At 36.8% G+C, this 20,007-nt stretch overlaps 1 protein-coding gene across 2 annotated transcripts; it reads left to right on the forward strand.

Annotated features, from left to right (window-relative positions):
* Positions 1 to 11,219: 11,219 nt before the first annotated feature.
* LOC131636532 (protein PTST homolog 3, chloroplastic-like) lies at positions 11,220 to 17,336 on the forward strand. Of its 2 annotated transcripts, none has more exons than XM_058907144.1 (14): positions 11,220 to 11,529; positions 11,641 to 11,754; positions 12,477 to 12,601; positions 12,689 to 13,243; positions 13,337 to 13,432; positions 13,959 to 14,058; positions 14,165 to 14,225; positions 14,304 to 14,354; positions 14,521 to 14,568; positions 15,639 to 15,758; positions 16,034 to 16,158; positions 16,328 to 16,379; positions 16,464 to 16,605; positions 16,729 to 17,336. In XM_058907144.1, the coding sequence occupies exons 1-13, from the start codon at positions 11,339 to 11,341 to the stop codon at positions 16,560 to 16,562; spliced, it is 1,737 nt and encodes a 578-aa protein (XP_058763127.1). In that variant the 5' UTR covers positions 11,220 to 11,338; the 3' UTR covers positions 16,563 to 16,605; positions 16,729 to 17,336. The 2 variants fall into 2 exon arrangements, with proteins under 2 accessions (XP_058763127.1, XP_058763126.1); XM_058907143.1 differs by having other exon boundaries at positions 11,222 to 11,529; positions 14,515 to 14,568; positions 16,729 to 17,334.
* Positions 17,337 to 20,007: the final 2,671 nt, after the last annotated feature.

Raw genomic sequence — 20,007 nt, forward strand, 5'->3', positions numbered from 1 at the left:
GGTTTAGCATTATATGAAATAGGAGGAACAGAATGATAGTTTATGTTCTGAGTTCCATGATATTTCTTAGGTTTTGTCACATGCTTCTTGGTGTGTGTTATGTGAAAGCTTTGAGCATGTGATGTGTGCCTAATATCATGGGAGTGGCCAAATTTAAATTGGTTATACAGAGGCTTGTATGATATTTTCATATCATCCACAGATTCAAGCTTGTATGGGATTTCACCCTCATAACCAATGCCAGCTCTTTTGTTTCCTGACACAGCATATATCATATAAGCAAGTTGACTTCTGCCAATACTTCTAGATAAAAACTTTCTGAAACTTAAGTCATATTCTTTCCGAATATTGTTCAGACTTGGAGTAGTTTTTCAGAGACAGAAGGAGATCCAGTATTTTTGGATAAATTTAAAGCTTTTTCCTTCAGTTCAGAATTCTCCACTTCAAGCTTCTTAGTTTCAAATTCAAACTGCTTTTTCAGCTTTTTGTATTTGATACTAAGATGAGCCTTGAGTTCCAGAAGTTCTGTTAAACTGGAAACTAACTCTTCTCTAGATAGTTCAGAAAATACCTCTTCAGAATCTGATTCTGATGTAGATTCTGATCCATCATCTTCTGTAGCCATCAGCGCGAAGTTGGCCTGCTTTCCTTCAGAGTCTGATTCTGATTCTGATTCAGAATCATCCCATGTTGCCATAATACCTTTCTTCTTATGAAACTTCTTCTTGGGATTCTCCTTCTGAAGTTTTGGACACTCGTTCTTGTAATGTCCAGGCTCATTGCACTCATAGCAGACAGCCTTCTTCTTGTCAGATCTTCTGTCACCAGAAGATTCTCCTCGTTCAAATCTCTTTGAACTTCTGAAGCCTCTGAACTTCCTTTGCTTGCTCTTCCAGAGTTGGTTTACCCTTCTGGAGATCATGGACAATTCATCTTCTTCTTCAGATTCTGATTCTTCAGGATCTTCTTCTCTAGCCTGAAAAGCGTTAGTGCATTTTTTAACATTAGATTTTAATGCAATAGACTTACCTTTCTTCTGAGGCTCGTTTGCATCCAGCTCTATTTCATGGCTTCTCAAGGCACTGATAAGCTCTTCCAACGAAACTTCATTCAGATTCTTGGCAATCTTGAATGCAGTCACCATTGGACCCCATCTTCTGGGCAAGCTTCTGATGATCTTCTTTACATGATCAGCCTTGGTGTAGCCTTTGTCCAGAACTCTTAATCCAGCAGTCAGAGTTTGAAATCTGGAAAACATCTTCTCAATGTCTTCATCATCCTCCATCTTGAAGGCTTCGTACTTCTGGATTAGTGCAAGAGCTTTGGTCTCCTTGACTTGAGCATTTCCCTCATGGGTTATTTTCAATGACTCATATATATCATGGGCAGTTTCCCTGTTAGATATCTTCTCATACTCAGCATGAGAGATAGCATTCAGCAAAATAGTCCTACATTTATGATGATTCTTGAAAAGCTTCTTCTGATCATCATCCATTTCTTGCCTCGTAAGCTTTACGCCACTAGCTTTCACTGGATGTTTGTAACCATCCATCAGAAGATCCCATAGTTCACCATCTAGACTAAGAAAGTAACTTTCCAGTTTATCTTTCCAGTATTCAAAGTTTTCACCATCAAATACTGGTGGTCTAGTATAACCATTGTTACCATTGTATTGCTCAGCAGAGCCAGATGTAGATGCAGATGTATTTGTTGGAATTTCACCAGCCATCTTTTACTGAAGCGTTTTTCTCTTCCTGAATCTTTTCTAAACACGGTTAAGTGCTTGCACCTTAGAACCGGCGCTCTGATGCCAATTGAAGGATAGAAAAACACTTAGAAAGGGGGGGTTTGAATAAGTGTAGTCTAAAAACTTGAACGATAAAAATAATTTGCACAGTTATTTTTATCCTGGTTCGTTGTTAACTAAACTACTCCAGTCCACCCCCACGGAGTTATTTACCTCACCTGAGGATTTAATCCACTAATCGCAACAGATTACAATGGTTTTCCACCTAGCCCACGACTAAGTCTTCTAGAGTATCCTGATCACAACCTGATCACTCTAGGAACAAATGCTTAGACACAAGCTAAGACTTTCTTAGAGTATCCTGACCCCCACGTGATCACTCTAATTACAACTGCTTAGGCACAAGCTAAGACTTCCTAGAGTATCCTGATCAACACTTGATCACTCTAGTTACTTACAAATTAATGTAATCAATTCTAAGAGTATTACAAATGCTTATGAAAATCTATAATCACAACAGTGATATTTCTCTTAACGTTTAAGCTTAATCTCACTAATATATTACAACAGCAATGTAGTGAGCTTTGATGAAGATGAAGTTTCTGAGCTTTGAGTTGAACAGCGTTTCAGCAAGTTTTTCAGAATAAGTTCGTTCAGAATTGTTAACCTCGCTTCTCATCAGAACTTCATATTTATAGGCACTTGAGAAGATGACCGTTGGGAGCATTTAATGCTTTGCGTATTCCGTACAGCATTGCATTTAATGTTTCACGCTTTTGTCAACTACCTCGAGCCTTGTTCACGCTGTGTCTACTAACGTTGCCTTTAATAGCTTCCAACGTTCCTTTTGTCAGTCAGCGTAGCCTGCCACCTGTACTTTCTTCTGATCTGATGTTTGTGTATACAACGTTTGAATATCATCAGAGTCAAACAGCTTGGTGCATATCATCTTCTTGTCTTCTGACCTTGAAGTGCTTCTGAGCGTGATACCATGAGAACTTCAGTGCTTCTGCTTCTGAACTCAAGTTCTTCTGATGCTTCCATAGACCCATGTTCTGATTCTGCCTTGACCATCTTCTGATGTCTTGCCAGACCATGTTCTGATGTTGCATGTTGAACCTTCTGAGTCAAAGCTTCTGAGCGCTGATTTGTGCATACTCATTATATATTTTCTGAAAAGGAAATTGCAATGTATTAGAGTACCACATTATCTTGAGCAAAATTCGAATACATTGTTATCATCAAAACTAAGATTATTGATCAGAACAATTCTTGTTCTAACAGCATCAACGTCGAGCGACGCGAGCTATAAGAAAGGCGGGGTCCGGCTGCATGAACCCTTTTCCTCACATACTCGATAATAAGATCTTGTGTAGGTTCAGAAGCGAGCCACGCGTAGCATGCGCATAATGAACGGACTCGATGAGACTAGGCGGGGGTTGATTGCTAACCCTTTCCGCGTGCCTTCCATGAGGACTTAACGGAGTGCCATATAGGATAGGGGTGGCAAAACGGGCCGTGGCCCGCGGGGCCGGCCCGCCACCCGCCAAAAAATGGCGGGTTGGGTTGGGATTTTAGGCCCGCCGCTCGCCAAAGCTCGCCCCGCAAAAACTCGCCGCCCGCCATACCCGCCCCGCCAAAGCCCGCCGCCCGCCAAAACCCGCCTCTCCTCCAAAACTAACTCTTTTTTTAGTTAATTCTAGTAATTTTAATTCTTGATGGTTTATTTTAAACATTTATTTATAAATATATGTAAGATTTTTTTAAGTAAATTTGTTAAAAAGTTGCTTTTATAAAAAATTATTTTAAAAAATAAGTGAAAAGTTTAATTAAAAGGTAAAAAAGGCCTATTAATCTATTAAAAAAATATAAATAAAAATAGGCGGGTAAGCCCGCCGCCCGCCAACCCGCCATCTTGGCGGGGCGGACATGACTTTTATGCCCATTTTACTTGGCGGGCATGCCCGCCCCGCTCGTTTTTTGGCGGGCATAAGGCGGGGCGGGCGGGGCGGGCGGCCCGTTTTGCCACCCCTAATATAGGACTTATTACACCGTTACTCCCTGCCGCAAAGCACAAATATAAACACACCAACAAAAACAGAGCCTCTTTCGAGGGCTTGGCCAGATGCATGTCTAGGTCCTACTTCTCATGTTAAAGGATGATGCGAGAAAGCGATAAAGTGCAAGAAAATAAAATGAAACGGAATCAATACCAAACGGATGATGATCCGTAAACTAAAGCGAAGAGAGCAAGGAAACTAGGATCCCGCGAGCGAGCTAGCAAAGCAAAGGCAAATAGTCAGCACACCGATTAGCCATGAAAGCACACAAAAGTCGACATGCGCGTCGAGCATAATCACAATACACCTGCAAGAGGAACCAGCAAACCAAACAAGCAGATATAAAGTAATAGAAGCGTGTCTCCAAGACGAGAACACGATGCGAGTGAATGAAATCGTGTTCCGCAAGTAAAGCGGAACACTCAAGCAATAAGCGCCGGTTGGTGACTATCCAAAAGCCTTACACACTAGCACACAAGTTAGAGATAACAAAACATCGCAATCGGAATTGCGTTATTGCATTCTAATCTAAAAGAAAATGAATAACTAATGCAAACATGAAATGAACAACAAAATGTCGAGGGGAAAACAAAGATGAATAAACCACAATCAATCAATGTCAATCATCTCACAAGATAGCACGTTTCACAAGCTTTCCAACGATATAAAGAACGCGCAAATCGGAGTTACGAGTAAAAAGATATGAAAGATTGAAGTTAGGAAGTAAAAGAAGCAAAAATAGGTCGACCTACCTTCGACCTAGGTCGACCTAACAGGTCCAGAAACGAAAGAAACAGCTCCAGGTCGACCTAAACTCACCCTGGGTCGACCTAACAGTGCCAGGATCAAAAATGAAGGTTTTAGGTCGACCTAAACTCATCCTGGGTCGACCTAACAGTGCCAAATGCCAAAAATTGAATTTTCTCGCAAGGAAACATGATGCCATTCTTCATGAATGTTCAGCATACAAGCAAATATCAAACATGCAATGCTATGAGTCAAGAGCAAACACATTATTCAGCAAATTGATTGGTCTTTAAGAGCAAAATTAAACATTCCATCGAACAATTAGCATGCAAGCATTGAATCGTAAGCATTGTGATTATATCATCAAGAGTAATCGTTATCAAACCTCAAATGGCATCAATTTAGCGTAGGCATCATGAATTATCATTCCACAATCAATCATCACATGCTAGAACTTAAAATTAAGCACAAATGCTTCACACATTCAAATCATCGAACACTTAGCATGCAATTTCTTGGATCATAAGCAACATGTATGTGGCATCATCAACAATTCAACGATAAATTTCAAATTCAATCAAATAATCAAGATCAACACAAATCAATCAATCAATAAGCAATTATCATCATCAATTATCATAGATCCATCATCCACAATAAAAAATCACCATGATCAATGTCGAATTTAGCAACAAAATCAATGATCTAGCAAGGTTTGTAGTGAATTTACCGGATCGAATGAAGAGAATGTGATCGGATGAACACGAAAGCGAACACGACGCGAACACGAACAAAATCCAAGAGATGTGAGGGAGAGAGTGGTGCGTGAGATCCTTTGATAGGGAGAGTGACGCGCGACACTTCAATCGGAGGAGAAGATCTTGATTTGTGCTTTGATCTTCATTTGCTCTTGAGATTTGATCTTGAATTGATGAAGTTTTTGTGAGTTTTTGTGGTTTTGATCCAAGAAAATTGAGAGAGAATTGAGAGAAAGTGTTTTTGATCTTTTGGGTGAAATTGAAGTTATGAGAGTCCTCCCTTTGATTTGTGAAGAGCAAAATGTTTATATATTGTCAACGCGAAATGTCCAAATTGCCCTCAATGCGTCTTATTTTGGCTCGTTTTTAAGGAAACTCGGTTCGGCTCTGAATTTCGGAACGAAACTAATGCCACTGTGAAGATGACCAAATTTGTGACTCGTAGCCGCGAGAATCGTCTCAATCCGATAAGCGATGAAGAAATTACACGCATTTGAATGACGAGAAACGTCGATTCATCTGGTGCGACTGTGCAGAATTTTGTGAGTACCGCTCAAAGAACTCGATAAAACCCTATCTTCGGCTCAGAATCTGAACAGGCATGTGTGACGAAGAATCGAAGCTAACGAAATTTCCAAGAAAATGCCGCCGGAATGGACTTCATACGATAAAAATCGAAGGAGTTATGAATTTTCGAACTCGGCGCGACATACTCGAAAACACACTTTTTACCGAAACAACACGACGATCCTTAAAATTCTGAGAATTTTCCGTGCATAATTGGCTTTCGGTCCGAACATATGAAATCTTGGTAATGATGGTACGGAGCTCCAGTTAAATTTTCAAGCAAATCCGACGAGCGGATTAGGAGATATGAATTTTCCGAGGTCCGAAACCCTACATTCAGCACTGTTTTTCACTACGAAACCTCAAGTAATTTGCAAATCTGGCGACCTTCCTCAAAGAATTGGCTTCCGAGCCAAACACAAAAGTTGTAGATATCGTCGAAACGGTCAAGGTATCGCGGGAACTTAGCTTATATCACCTTCCAAATATGACTTGCGAATTTTCTCGTGCTTCCACTGTTTAAACCATTTTTCACACCGTATCTTCTTAAACCATGAAAACTCTTTATTATTTTTCTTCAATTTTTGAATGACGAAATAAACGTCATTATTAACTTATAGCTCAAATAAAGAGGGCAAATTTTGGGGTGCAACATTTATACCCAGTATCGAACTCGCGGACTGCATAGGAAATACAAGTTTTACAATTATTCAATTGAACAAAATATCATGGGGTTTGTTGGTTTGTAGAGAAATTATTTAAAGCAAAAGTAAATAACGGTTCTTGACAATATGAGAAAGCATGCTAGGTTAGGTGTTTAAATTGCCTCGCAATGAACTTGATTCCCCAATTTATGAAATATAGTTATAATGAGCAACTACCGAATCTCAAGAGTGGTTTTCCTTAATTCCTTAACTGAAAACCTTTAATGTTTATCTCTAATCCTAATTCCTTAGCCAATAAAGATAACATCAAGCAATATACTACAAATTACCAAAAATTAGACGGTTACTACGGTTAAATTCTCATTCCTAAGCAATTTCACCATAATATTATTGTACAAAATGCGTTGAGTGGTTTGTTCGACCTAAACCTCAACCGTAAATCCGAAAACTATTTGTCCGATAGAAAAGGCATTAGAAACTTTGCACAATAAAGATAAACTCATTAAAACTTCAATAACATAAATTGATAGAAATAGGGTTCATAACAATGACAATTCAGGGACACCCCCTAGCATTGGGGGGTTTAGCTACTCATAGTAATATTTGAAGAACTAAAAATAAAGATGATAGACATTACAAAAATTATGGAAGGCTTTAATCTTCAATTGCGATTGCCGTTGAAGATCTCCGTTCTTCGAAACCCTTGTTAACTCTTCTCTCCTCCGTAGAAATCTCCAATATGATCCAAGATAAACCAAAAAACTCTCAAAACTAGGTCTAAGTAGTGTTAGGTTACATTCCTTTCATGTAAAAAGTCTAGAACGCCCTTAATGAGACTTGAAATAATGAAACAGCTAAAAAAACAACTTATGGCCGCACCAGCTGACACGGCCGTGTCCCATAACACTGGCGCCCGTGTCAGCTTCTGCTCTCTCTTCAAAAATGCTTCTTTTCCATATATCAGCTGACACGGCCGTGTCCCACGACACTGGCGCCCGTGTCAGCTTCTTCCTTCTCCCAACAACTTTTTTTTCTTTTTCCAGCTGACACGGCCGTGTCCCACGACACTGACGCCCGTGTCAGCTTCTTTCCTTGCATTTTTGGCTTTGTTTTCTTCCGTTCTCGTGCCATTTTCTCGGCGAATCTTCCTATCACCTGAAATCACCAATAACTACCAAACCAAGTGATCTAAAGCAACTATGCTACTAAAAATTACCAATAGCAATCTAATTGACAAACATGAAAGAACTAACTCAAAACTAAGAACAAACAATTCACAGTGTTACCGAAATGACTGATTTTTACCAAATAATTTATGGAGTATAAGTAAAATTTGTGACCGATCACATGTATACCCAGAAAAATAATTTATAATCACATAGACATACCTCTTTCTACCCAAGATTTCTATTTGCATTGGTCCCATTAAGTCCATATGAAGAAGTTCTAACACTTTGGAAGTAGTATGATGTTACAACATTGGGTGTAACATCGTGGTTTTCTTCTTAATTTCACATTAGCTCCAGCTCTGGAATTACTTTAATGGATCCTTCAGATATAACTTCTTTCATTCTTTCGAGTTGAAGGTGTCCAAGTTTTTGGTGCCATAACTTCACTTCATCCTTATTGGTTGTTGAACATGTGGAAGAGTAAGCAACTATTTGAGATTCCCACAAGTAACATTTGTCTTTAGACCTTATGCCCTTGATAAGAACAACATCTTTCTTATATTTGGCTAAGCATTCTGATTTGGAGAAATTTACCAACAACCCTTGATCACATAGCTGACTAATGCTAATAAGATTAACAGATAGTTCTATCCCAAGAAGAACATCTTCTAAATTTGGAGAACCTACACACATAAATTTTATTACTCCTTTAATTTCTCCTTTAAACCCATCACTTGTTTGATAATCTCTGTTTTAGACTCATCTTATGACTCATCATCAGACCAAGATATAATAAAGTCCTTTTTCCCGCTTCTCGAGAAAAGGAGGATATTTTGGTCTAATGTAACCAAAACCTTCACACTCATAACATTGAACACCTTTGCTTTGATTGAACTTCTCTTCATGTTTGGTATTATTGTGAGAATCATTATCATTCGTGATGTCGGATGAGATGTTCTTGGCATCTGCTCTTCCTCTTCTATCCGTTCTCTTCATAAATCTATTTAATTGCTTTCCAAGTAACACAATGGTATTGAACAGTCCTTCCTCAGTATCCAGATCAGTTTGACCTTCCACTAGTCATAATTTGATTCATCTAACAGAGGTGGTATGTTATTGTATCCTTCTTCCTTATCCATAGTACCATAAAATATTCTCCATGGAGCTCACCCAATAAACAGAACAGGGTGCTTGCTCTAATATCAATTGAAATTTTGGCACTTGCAAAACAAATGTCAATACATATGTCTCAACACAAACCACAATGTCAGGACATATGTTAAATCATCACCTTCTAACAGAAAACACTTTTACCAAAAAGAAATTATGCAAAATTGAATTACAGAAGGTAAAAGAACACAATCAATTGTTAACCCAGTTCAGTACAACGTCAAATTCTAGAGACTACCAAGCCAGGAAGGAAATCCACTATGATAATATTAGTTTAAAGCCTAAACAATCCCATTTTACAACTTCTCGCCTAATCACTACCTTGTGCGACTTATACCTACAACCTCTAGATATGAGATTCCCCTCTCACTTCCTACAACCAATCACCTCAATGATAAAAATAGTCACAACTTGTGACAATAACCAAGGAACCAAATAGAAGATTAGACGTCCAATAAACAATACTTATTTTTGCTTAAAAGCTTCAACTAAGAACAATACTCAACTCTTTTCTTAAAAGCTAATGAGTGAGAATAATCCATCTATCTCAATGTATCAGAAGATACATGAGTGACATATAAAAACACAAAGACATTAAAAGACTACCAAAACCCTAAACCCTTATTTTGCGCCCACTGTTTGTTGATGTGAATGCTTGCTATTTTAGGTTTAACAAGTCCTTATTTATAAACTCTCGCAGTATGGGCTTGGACTCTTGAATCAAATCCAATCTTATCCTTTTCAACACCTGCAAGATCTTCACACAAAAATAGAAACAAATTCAATCAAATCAAATTAAAGTTTCCTAAAAAGTCTCGAAGATCCTTTTTAAGAAACCAAATCAAATTTGCACTATTCCTAAAATATCCTTGATTGGCTGCGCCTGTATGAGTACCAGAATCTTCTAAAACCTCATATCTTTCCATCAAATCTTCAAGGACTTAAACCAGTTGTACCATCACGACGCTCTGGTTTAGCATGTCACAGCATTGGACAGAACATATATTTGAAACACATGACAGCAGAACCTGCCATGACAGTTGGTCAAGATGTTACAACATCTTGCTCAACATCATAAAAGAACCATATTTTAGCAAAATTTATGCCAACCATAAAACATGGATCTAACAACTCTGTATAAAACCATTGGATATAATTGTATAATGTACTCCAAGGACGAGGAGCTAACACACAACATATATCCTCTAGGACCATATGATCATAGTACTCAACAAATATCCCATCAACATTCCTATAGAGAATACTGGTAGGAACAACAACAATGATGTCTTTGGGTATACTCTACATATATTTGAATTGTGAAAAGACTCGCTCAAGTAAATATGGATACATAAGTCTAGACTAACAGGCCAACCATCCAGAGTACAAGGCTATCACCTCTAAAGGCCGTGTCTTACGGTGCTCACCGCACGATATAAAACAAATACCACATGGCTTGATGCGGTCAAGAGCAACTTGTCTATGTCGTCTGATTCCCTCTGATCGGGATGATCAAGCACACACATGACAAAGCCTCTGAGTAGTTTTAGAATGAACCAGCAAAAATGAAGCAGAGAAACATAACATGGACATGGAGAAACAAGGAAGTTTAGGACAAACAAGGCATGAACCCTAAGCTCTAATATATCATACCTATAAACTATTTAGTTAATGCATGCATGTCAAAAAAAAAAGGAAATGAATAACGTACCAATACAATAGAGCATAACTTTAGAAATGTGCAATGCAGTGGAATAAAACTTCAAAGACATGTTAAGCTTCAATACAATGAAGTAGAAACTCTGAGAATGCTTGAAAAATGCAACTAGAGTATCCTTTGATTTTCTCTAGATGACTCTAATTTTGCTCTATTTGCAAAAATGAGAAAGAGAAGAGAAAGGGAAAGACACGAAAATTTAAACAAAAGCGTTCCAATTCCAATCTCCGTAGGAAATCCATACGTTAAAGTATAGAATATTTTTAAATTTGTGGTTCTGATATTATACATAGGTGTGATGTGTTGAGGCATGTTCGAAGTTCAATCTCCATAAATTACGAGTATAAATTCTAAAACCTGTATTTCTTTAACATTTGCTTTGACATGTTTTGACGAAAGCTTTTGTGTGTTAAATACGTCAACTTTTGAAAATCTTGAAAATCTGAATTATAAACTTATTTTAGAATTTCAATATAATGAAAAATTAAGAAAATCTAAAATAGAATTAAACCTTCCTAATCATATTACCCGACCAAAAGACACAAAATTCACCCTGATTTCAACTATCAAAATGATGAAGAGACATCAACTAATCGGATTATTACATTATTATTACAGTAATTAATTACTAGTACTAAAAAGTAATAAAAGTGTCAGTTTCACTACTATTCATTCATCCCTGTTCAAGGTTCCTTTTTCAGTTCAGCTGAGAAAGGAAAAGAACAGAAAGAAGCGCAAATGGGAACCACAACAACACTGCGACTCTGTTACTTCCCAAACTGCTTCATCACGCATCCATGTGGAAGCATCAGCAACAACTGCATGTTCTCTTCAACGCAACACCACCAAACCTCTATCTCTCTCCCTCTCAGTTCCTCCACTCATTTTCACCTCCTCGCTTCGCAAACCAACAACACCACAACCACACGGTTAACCTAACCTTCTTTCTTCGCATCTCTCTTCTTGTTGTTCTTTTTGTTATTGTAATATTAACTGGTGAAGTTAACTAGTTGAGTGATTTTGAATTCGGATGAATTCAGGAAAAGTCGGAAAACCGATGATGAGATCTGCTCCGAAATTCGTCAATTCATCGCTGAAGTTGGACTTCCTCACGACCACATTCCGTCTACCAAAGAGCTTATACTCCATGGAAGGTTCTTTCATTTTTTCAATTTTATCAATTTTTTTATATTTTATAGTTAAATAAAAAGAACTTTAATTCTGAACTGTTCTTATAACAGAATTATACAAGCTACTGCAGTTAATGCAATTGCTAGAAAACAGAGAAAGTAGGATAATAAATACACAGCAGTTAGATTATTATAGAAGAAAAATAGGGTTAAATTTGTTTATGTTTTATTCTCTATAATTATTTTGAATTTTATTTAGTATTCATACTTACTTTTCAGTCCTACAAATTACTAAATGCAAATGATTATTTAGTACCATCGATCTGGTAGTAAAATTTTGATTATTCAATGAATTTCAAAAACAAACTTTTTCTTATATTAAGCACAAGAGGAAGTACCATTTTTACTTTAAAATAGTCCCTATGTAGAAACTATAAGCTAGTAGTGTTGAGATTTGTAGGGAATGAAAACTTTGTATAGGACTAATGACAAAATATTAGTTAGTTGAGCATCTTTATACTCCAATAATTCTGTCAATAATCAATCGTTTCATTGTTCTTTGTAACAATAATATTTTTCCCTTTAAGTTGTCATTATTTTAGGGAGTCCACTTACTGAATTTTAAACTGGAAACTTTGTTATTGTTGGTTTATTTGTTTTTTTTTTTTTGTTGCAAATGACCTCGAGGGTTATGTGTGTTTTTAACTAGTTTTTGATTATCTCGTCTATTTAACTCGTGTATTTAGGAATGACCTGGCAAACATTGTTAGACGGAGAGGTCATAAAAAGATTCAGGATCTTCTCACAAGCTCATTATATGGTGACATTGATTCTTTAAACACTGCAAATGAAAGTGTGGATCTATTAACAGGTCAAACAAATTTCTTCTTTCTTAATGTTTTCGTGGCCTGTATTGTTCACAATCATGACTGATGACTGAACATAATACAATTTAAAGGTCAGAATGAGAAACTTGACGTCTCGGTCGATGGTGTCATGGCATCAACTGAATTTTCTCACGGGGAGGAGGCCAGCTCTGGTAGTACGCTGGTCGACTCAACGCTGAGTTTAGATAAATGCACTTCCATCCCAGTAGAATCCCCAGCTACTTCATCAGTGGAGGATGGGGTAGGGGAACTCGAAGATTATGCTGAAGAGGTTAACAACGTGACAGAGGGGAATTTCCGTCCTACTGAAGTGACCACTGTGGATAATGATTGCAGTAGTTCAATAGAAAGTCTTTATCCCAATATTGATAGCCTAAGTTCCATGCCAACTGAAATTTCTGGTGAATCACCATTTGAGACAACGTTGTTAGGAAATTCAGAGCGAGAGGACACTTCAATGGCAAAAATGGTTGGAGATATTACCTTTCCATTGTCAGTTCCTTCCATGGAAAACCATTCCAACACTTCAGTTAAGGATCCTGATCTTGACACTGAAGACGAAGTGTTCACTCATTTGGAACCATCAATTGATTTGTTGGAGCAAAAGGACCGGTCTGTGTTAGAAGGTGTAGATATCTACAATAACTATATTACTGAAGATGTCTACCAAACCTCTGAATTTTTTGAGAACAAGATTGATTAGGTTATTTGTTCTGCAGACATCAGTGATGTAAATCTTGAGACTTCGTCCAACTTATCTTTGGAGGAAAGGGTCGCAAATTTTATTCAGAATGGAGATCTAGATGCAGTTGAAGGTAAGACTAATATCTAGTTTCATATCCTTGTGATGAATGCCTACAACTATGCCTTTGACAACAGAAGCTTATGATTTGAGTTTCAGTATGCTGAGTAAAAAGAAAAGAATAAAAAATGTGGGAAAAAAAGCCGTGTTCTATTTTTTTATTACTTGCAATGTGAGTCCCATAGTTATTTGATACTGTGATTTCTGTATTTCTCCATTAATAAATTTAATAACGCAATGCAAATAGATATCTATCTACTTTGCTTCACTTCAATTTTTCACTTTAATGCCGGGTTACTTTGCCAACAAGCGCCCGGGCTTTAGCCATTGTAATGGACCAATCAAGTAAGACAGCTAAAGAGTACTCTCTCTCTTTAGTATGCATTTTATGGATACTTTCCTTCCGATACTTTTGGACAATGCATACATAAGTCTAGTTGTTTGATTCTTAGAACATGTCTCTTGCATTTCAAACTGAGATGATTTTTCGGAAAGCAATATGTATATTGAATCAGAATCTATTCTTGATACGCCACTAGGTGTACGTCCACATAAAGAGAATAATGTCAGGGAACCTAATGGGAACTCACTAACATCCAATCAAGTTATCCCCCCAGGAAAATTGGACCAGCCTCTTCGGTAAATTTTTTGTATTATATGGATACTAATTGCCAACTACCACTGTTGGAGGTTAATTGAAGTTTGAATCTGAACTGAGATCCCCTTTTTTACTTGTATTATACAGGGACAATCACATGCCACACGAGGATCCATTAACTCATTTTGACAAGGATTTGGATGCCGAGGTCTTTAAAAATTCTATCTTCATTGATAACTTATTGAGATTTAAATGTTTGCTTTTTTTAAATAATCTCATTATGCAGGCTCCAAATGTACAAAATCAAAGTGAGATAAATCATCTCAAGTTCATGCTGGTAGTAATTATGAAGTTTCTTTTTGTGATTTAGATATTTACGAATTGTTATTATTATTTTTTTTGTTTAGACTAGTTATATTTATGAATATGACTTGTTATCTTTCTCTCTCTCTTTTTCTCCCTATCTCTTCTGCTTGCAAATACTATTTGTTGCATAGTACCAGAAGGAGTTGGAGTTGACTCGGCTGAAGGAGCAGATTGAGAAGGAAAAGGTAAATGATCTGATTCTGAAAATTGACCCTACAAGATGTGTGCATATATAATTATTGTATCCCATATTGTCGGTATGGCCAAAGCACTTGTTATTAACTTTTCTCTGGGCTTTGGTACCTTTTATTCAACAAGGAAGAAAGAAAACATTTCTAAAGTCTGTTATGCCTAAGATAAAAGATCCTAGAAAGATAGAAACAAGTGAGCATGAGTGAAAAAGAGAAAGAAAGAGGCGACATCAAATATATAGTGGAGAAATAATTGAATGTAGCTTAGTTTTCTTTCATCAGAAAAAGTTACTATACTATAATTTTCACGTTCTTTTTTCTTTAAGAACTACTTTTTGGGTGGGTGCCTGATGTTTAAGTTTACTATTTTTTTATGGTTGGGAAACAAGTGCCAAACAGGAAATATGTGCCAAATATGAATCCTATTTGCTTAAAGTGTATATATATGACGTTCTCCTTCCTGAGAGAACTTTGTAAAGGGTCTGGTCTCTACTTCCTGTTATGGCTAATGACATCATTTGAACCTTCTCACATTTGTGTCATACCTGCAAGTTGTTTTTAAGGCTGACAATTATAGATTGACAAGTTTGACAATTTATTAATACTCGAAACCTAATGGGTAGTCATTCTGTTTTTGAAAGGATCTTTGACTCACAACTTCGATTGTAAGAAATTGTACACGATTGTTTAAAGTTTGTATGAAGCTTGTTGTCCGGCCTTAATGTGGGAGGAGGCTTTATGTTATCTCATTGAAATTGTTTTATTTATCTAGGATTTCAGAAATTAAGTGTACCTGTCAAGTCAAATATGTGACCCAAACCTAATAACATTGTACATTTGTTTTTGTGTTGAGAAGATCTTAGCTTGGTAAAGGCAGCTGAGTTATTCGTGAGTCTTATTAGCACATGAATGTTTAAATTATTTTTTTGCGGATCTATAGCTCAGAGGAAGGAAAATATTCATTTTTATTAAAGATATCATGTTAAGCTCTTCTCCCATCCATATTCGTAATTTATGAGTTATTCCGTTCAACTTACTTAGTCACATATTGTATTTGCTTTCAGCATGCTTTGTCTGTTTTGCAAACCAAGGCGGAGGAGGAAATCAGCAAAGCCAAAAAACTTTTATCTGAAAAAGATGCAGAGCTGCTTGAAGCTGAAGAAAGTCTTTCAGGGCTTAAGGAGGTATTGCATCTGTGTTCTTGTGGACTTTTAGCCCACTAATGTATTAGGAGGATCTTGCATTTTCTTGAATGGAATATCGTTTGTTCATTAAAAAACTAATAAAGTTTGTGATGAAAATTTCTTAAAGTTTGCTCATTAACACCATCACCTAGTGTTAGCTTTTGTTCATTTTTTAGCGGTTTTGGATGGAATATTGCTTGTGATTAAAAAACTACTAAAGTTTGTGATTAAAATTTCTTGAGCTACTGATAGCACTGTGTTCCTTGTATTTCCAGGTTCTTATTGAGTTCTCTGGCGATGGTGATGTCGTGGAGGTAGCTGGAAGCTTCAACGGCTGGCATCACCCAATAAAGATGGACCCTGAACCATCAACTAGTGTTATAGACCATGGTGGATCAAGGTTCTAAATATTTTAACATGATACAATTCTTGAATTTATTTTGAGACTTCAAATTTCAATTGGCAACAATTGGCTGATTAATTTACTTATTTGCCATCATATCTGATAACTAAGAATTACCTGTCTTAGTAAATTATTGAAATCTTCTATTCTTTGTGATAATATCCAGAAAATCCAGATTTTGGTCCGCGATGCTGTGGCTATATCCAGGTGTATATGAGGTGTGTGTATCTTCCACTAAAGTTTAATTGAGTTTACATAAAAGAGCTTAAACACTAGATTTATTAACTACTTGTGTGTTGTAGATAAAATTTGTTGTCGATGGCCACTGGACAACAGATCCTCAACGAGAATCAGTAAGAAGGGGTCACATATGTAACAACATTTTAAGAGTAGATAGATGATGCATTCTGGTTCAGGTCATAACTGCTAGATGTATATAACAAGGTAAGATGATAATTTCCATCTCGACTGTTTGTAATCATCGATTAAAATGTTTCTAGATATACGCCGAAAGTAACAGAATCAAACTAAGGATCTTAAATTTAATATTAATGTTGACTGTTGTAGGATACATATCAATTCAAGATAATGGTTTGCTGTGAACTTCTGAATTATCAATTTTGACAGCAATATGAACAAGAGAGGACACAAGCACGCAAGAAATAGCAGCATTTGAGATTAGTATTTTTGATGTCTATCTTCGACATATGTGCAAGGATTAGTTTGTAGTTAGGAGAAAATCGACCATTAGGCGCGGGCTAATAGTGAGGGATTTAGATAATTTTAGAAAGAGGTCATTGGTTTTAACTTTTAACGTCCACACCTCTTATTCTTTTCATTTTTGGTGGTTCATTTTAAATGCATCTCACAAGAACCATGATGCAAATTCATTTTGCTGAGCACTGTAAATTTGAGATGCGATGTAGTATGATGGATGGCTTCAAAACTAATTTGAGCTCCTTCTATAACTTGGATTTCAATCCTATCTGCTAGGGATGCTGTTGGATCATTGACAACACAAATCCATAACCAATTTATAACCACTTATAATAATCGGATACTATAAAATTATTCATGTAAATGATTTTGTTTTTAAGAAATAAATTATAAAACTAATTATATTCATAACCAAATTTTCTAACTGGTTACGGACTTCCTAATCGGTTTTAAAGGTCACATCTAGTTTTCAATTTAAAATTGGTTTTGTATAATAAAAATTCAGTTTTTAAAATTGGATATTAATTTTTTACAACTGGATTTTCAATTAAAAATCGGTTCCAGCATAATAATTCAATTTTGAAAAATGAACTTTTACACACAAAAAAAAAAAAAAAAGACTTATTTATAATCAAAATTTTCAACGACAATCATTCTCAGCTAAAGTATATCCCAATAGGCATCTACAAATACATATAATATATCATCTCAAAATTAATATTTTACTCGGCTTAATTAAACATAAATATAAGTTTTTTACTGTGGTATATTATCTAATTGATACTCTACCATGCAAGTAAAGCTCTATCTCAAGTACAGTCTCAGATCACAACAATGAAGCTTTTTGATTGAAAGTTTCACTCTCATCCCCTTTGTAGTTTCCTGCAATCTTTTAAACCAAAAAATGCAGGTAACTTTAAACTTAAAAGGAACTATTAAGATAAATAACAGAGACACTTTTAGTAAGAAGAGAATAGAGAGAATAAAAGAAATAATGATTATACTATTGTGAGATATTGAATCGAACTCTAGTATAGTCGAAGGATAGTTTCTTGGTTCGACAAGATTAAGCATGAAGTCGAAGGTTGTTCACATGCTTGTATCGAAGATGCTAGGGTTGTTAGTATGTTAAATTAGGTTTTAGTGTTTAAACCTTGATTTGTTAAGTTAGCTTGTTTATTAAGTTGGCTTGTGTAATGGGCCTTGTGGAAAAAGCCCATTAGTTAGTATGTTAGGTTTTATTATAAATAGCATACTAGTCTCTCATCATTGCTAAGCTGCAAATCCTAATTTAGGGCGAGAGAGGTTATTTGTTATTCTTGTAATCTTGTTTGAAGAGAAAGTAAAAGAATAGCAGTTATAACCAAATCTTGTGTTCTTCTTATCTTCCCTAATTCCTATTATACTTTGTTCTTGGCATCGAATTCACAACAAATTGGTGCGGTGAGAGTGGAGAAGATGCCGTCAACAAAGTATGAGATTGAAAAGTTCACCGGAGTGAATGATTTCGGTCTGTGGCGCTTGAAGATGAAAGCCCTACTGGTTCAGCAGGGTTGTTTGGAAGCGTTGAAGGGAGAGGCAGCCATGAATGCTGAATTAACGGCAGCGGAGAAGACGACTATGATCGAGAAGGCACACAGCGCAATTTTGTTGAGCCTTGGTGATAAGGTTCTCAGACAGGTACCAAAGGAGACGACGGCATCAGGGTTATGGGCGAAACTTGAAAGTTTGTATATGACCAAATCGCTGGTAAATCGACTATACGTGAAGCAGGCTTTGTATTCATTCAAGATGGTTGAAGACAAAGTGTTGGCTGAGCAGTTGGATATGTTCAACAAGCTGATTCTTGATCTTGAAAATATTGATGTAAAGATCGATGATAAAGATCAAGCGCTGTTGCTATTGTGCGCTTTGTCTCGATCACATGCTCACTTCAAAGAAACTCTCCTGTAAGAAAGGGAGTCCCTGACCTTTGAAGAAGTTCAATCAGCCTTATATTCAAAGGACCTGAACGAACGAAAGGAGCATAAACCTTCGACTATTGGCGAAGGTTTGGCCGTTAAAGGAAAACTCTTACGAAAGGATGGTAAGTTTGACAAGAAGAAGGGCAAAAGCCATTCGAAGTCTTATAGTGGCGAAGCATCTGGCATTCGATGCTATCATTGTAAGAAGGAGGGTCACACAAGAAAGGTGTGCCCTGAACTCCTGAAAGATCATGGAGGTAAGGATAATGGCAATGCAACCATTGTTCAAGATGATTTTGAATCATCTGATGTTCTTGTGGTTTCAAGCAATGACTCGAGAAGAGAGTGGATTATGGATTCAGGTTGCACTTGGCACATGACTCCAAACAAAGACTTGTTCGAGGAATTATGTGATCAAGATGGTGGATCAATATTGCTGGGAAACAACAAGGCTTGCAAGATTGCAGGTGTTGGGTCTGTGAGGTTCAAACTTCATGATGAGTCAATAAGGTTGTTGACTGAAGTCAGGTATGTTCCTGATTTGAAGAGAAATCTACTTTCTCTTGGTGAATTCGACAAGAAAGGATATGTTTCCCAAGGAGAGAAAAGTATCCTAAGAGTCATGAAGGGTTCGAAGGAAGTCTTGAGAGGCGTGAAGAAACAAGGCTTGTATACCCTTGAGGCTGAAGTCGTAAGTGGTTCGACAAATGTTGCATCCACGAAACCATTGTTGAAGACAGAAATCTGGCACATGAGATTGGGCCATGTCAGTGAAAGGGGTCTGGTCGAATTAGGGAAACAAAATCTGCTTGGTGGAGACAAAGTCGAAAAGCTAAAGTTTTGTGAACCCTGTGTACTTGGAAAATCTTGCAGAGTGAAGTTCAATAAAGTCAAACAAAGAAATCATGGATCCCTTGATTACATCCATGCTGATCTTTGGGGGCCTGTAAGGTGTGCATCACATTCTGGAGCGAGGTATTTCCTATCCATAGTAGATGATTATTCCAGGAAGTTATGGGTATTCATCCAGAAGACTAAGGATGAAACTTTTGAGAATTTCAAAAGTTGGAAGAATCTGGTCGAAAATCAGACTGACAGGAAGGTCAAGAGGTTGAGAATCGATAATGGCCTTGAATTTTGCAATGAGGCGTTCGACAGTTTTTGT

The sequence above is a fragment of the Vicia villosa genome, unplaced genomic scaffold (genome assembly GCF_029867415.1).
Source record: "Vicia villosa cultivar HV-30 ecotype Madison, WI unplaced genomic scaffold, Vvil1.0 ctg.001771F_1_1, whole genome shotgun sequence".
Classification (NCBI taxonomy): domain Eukaryota; kingdom Viridiplantae; phylum Streptophyta; class Magnoliopsida; order Fabales; family Fabaceae; genus Vicia; species Vicia villosa.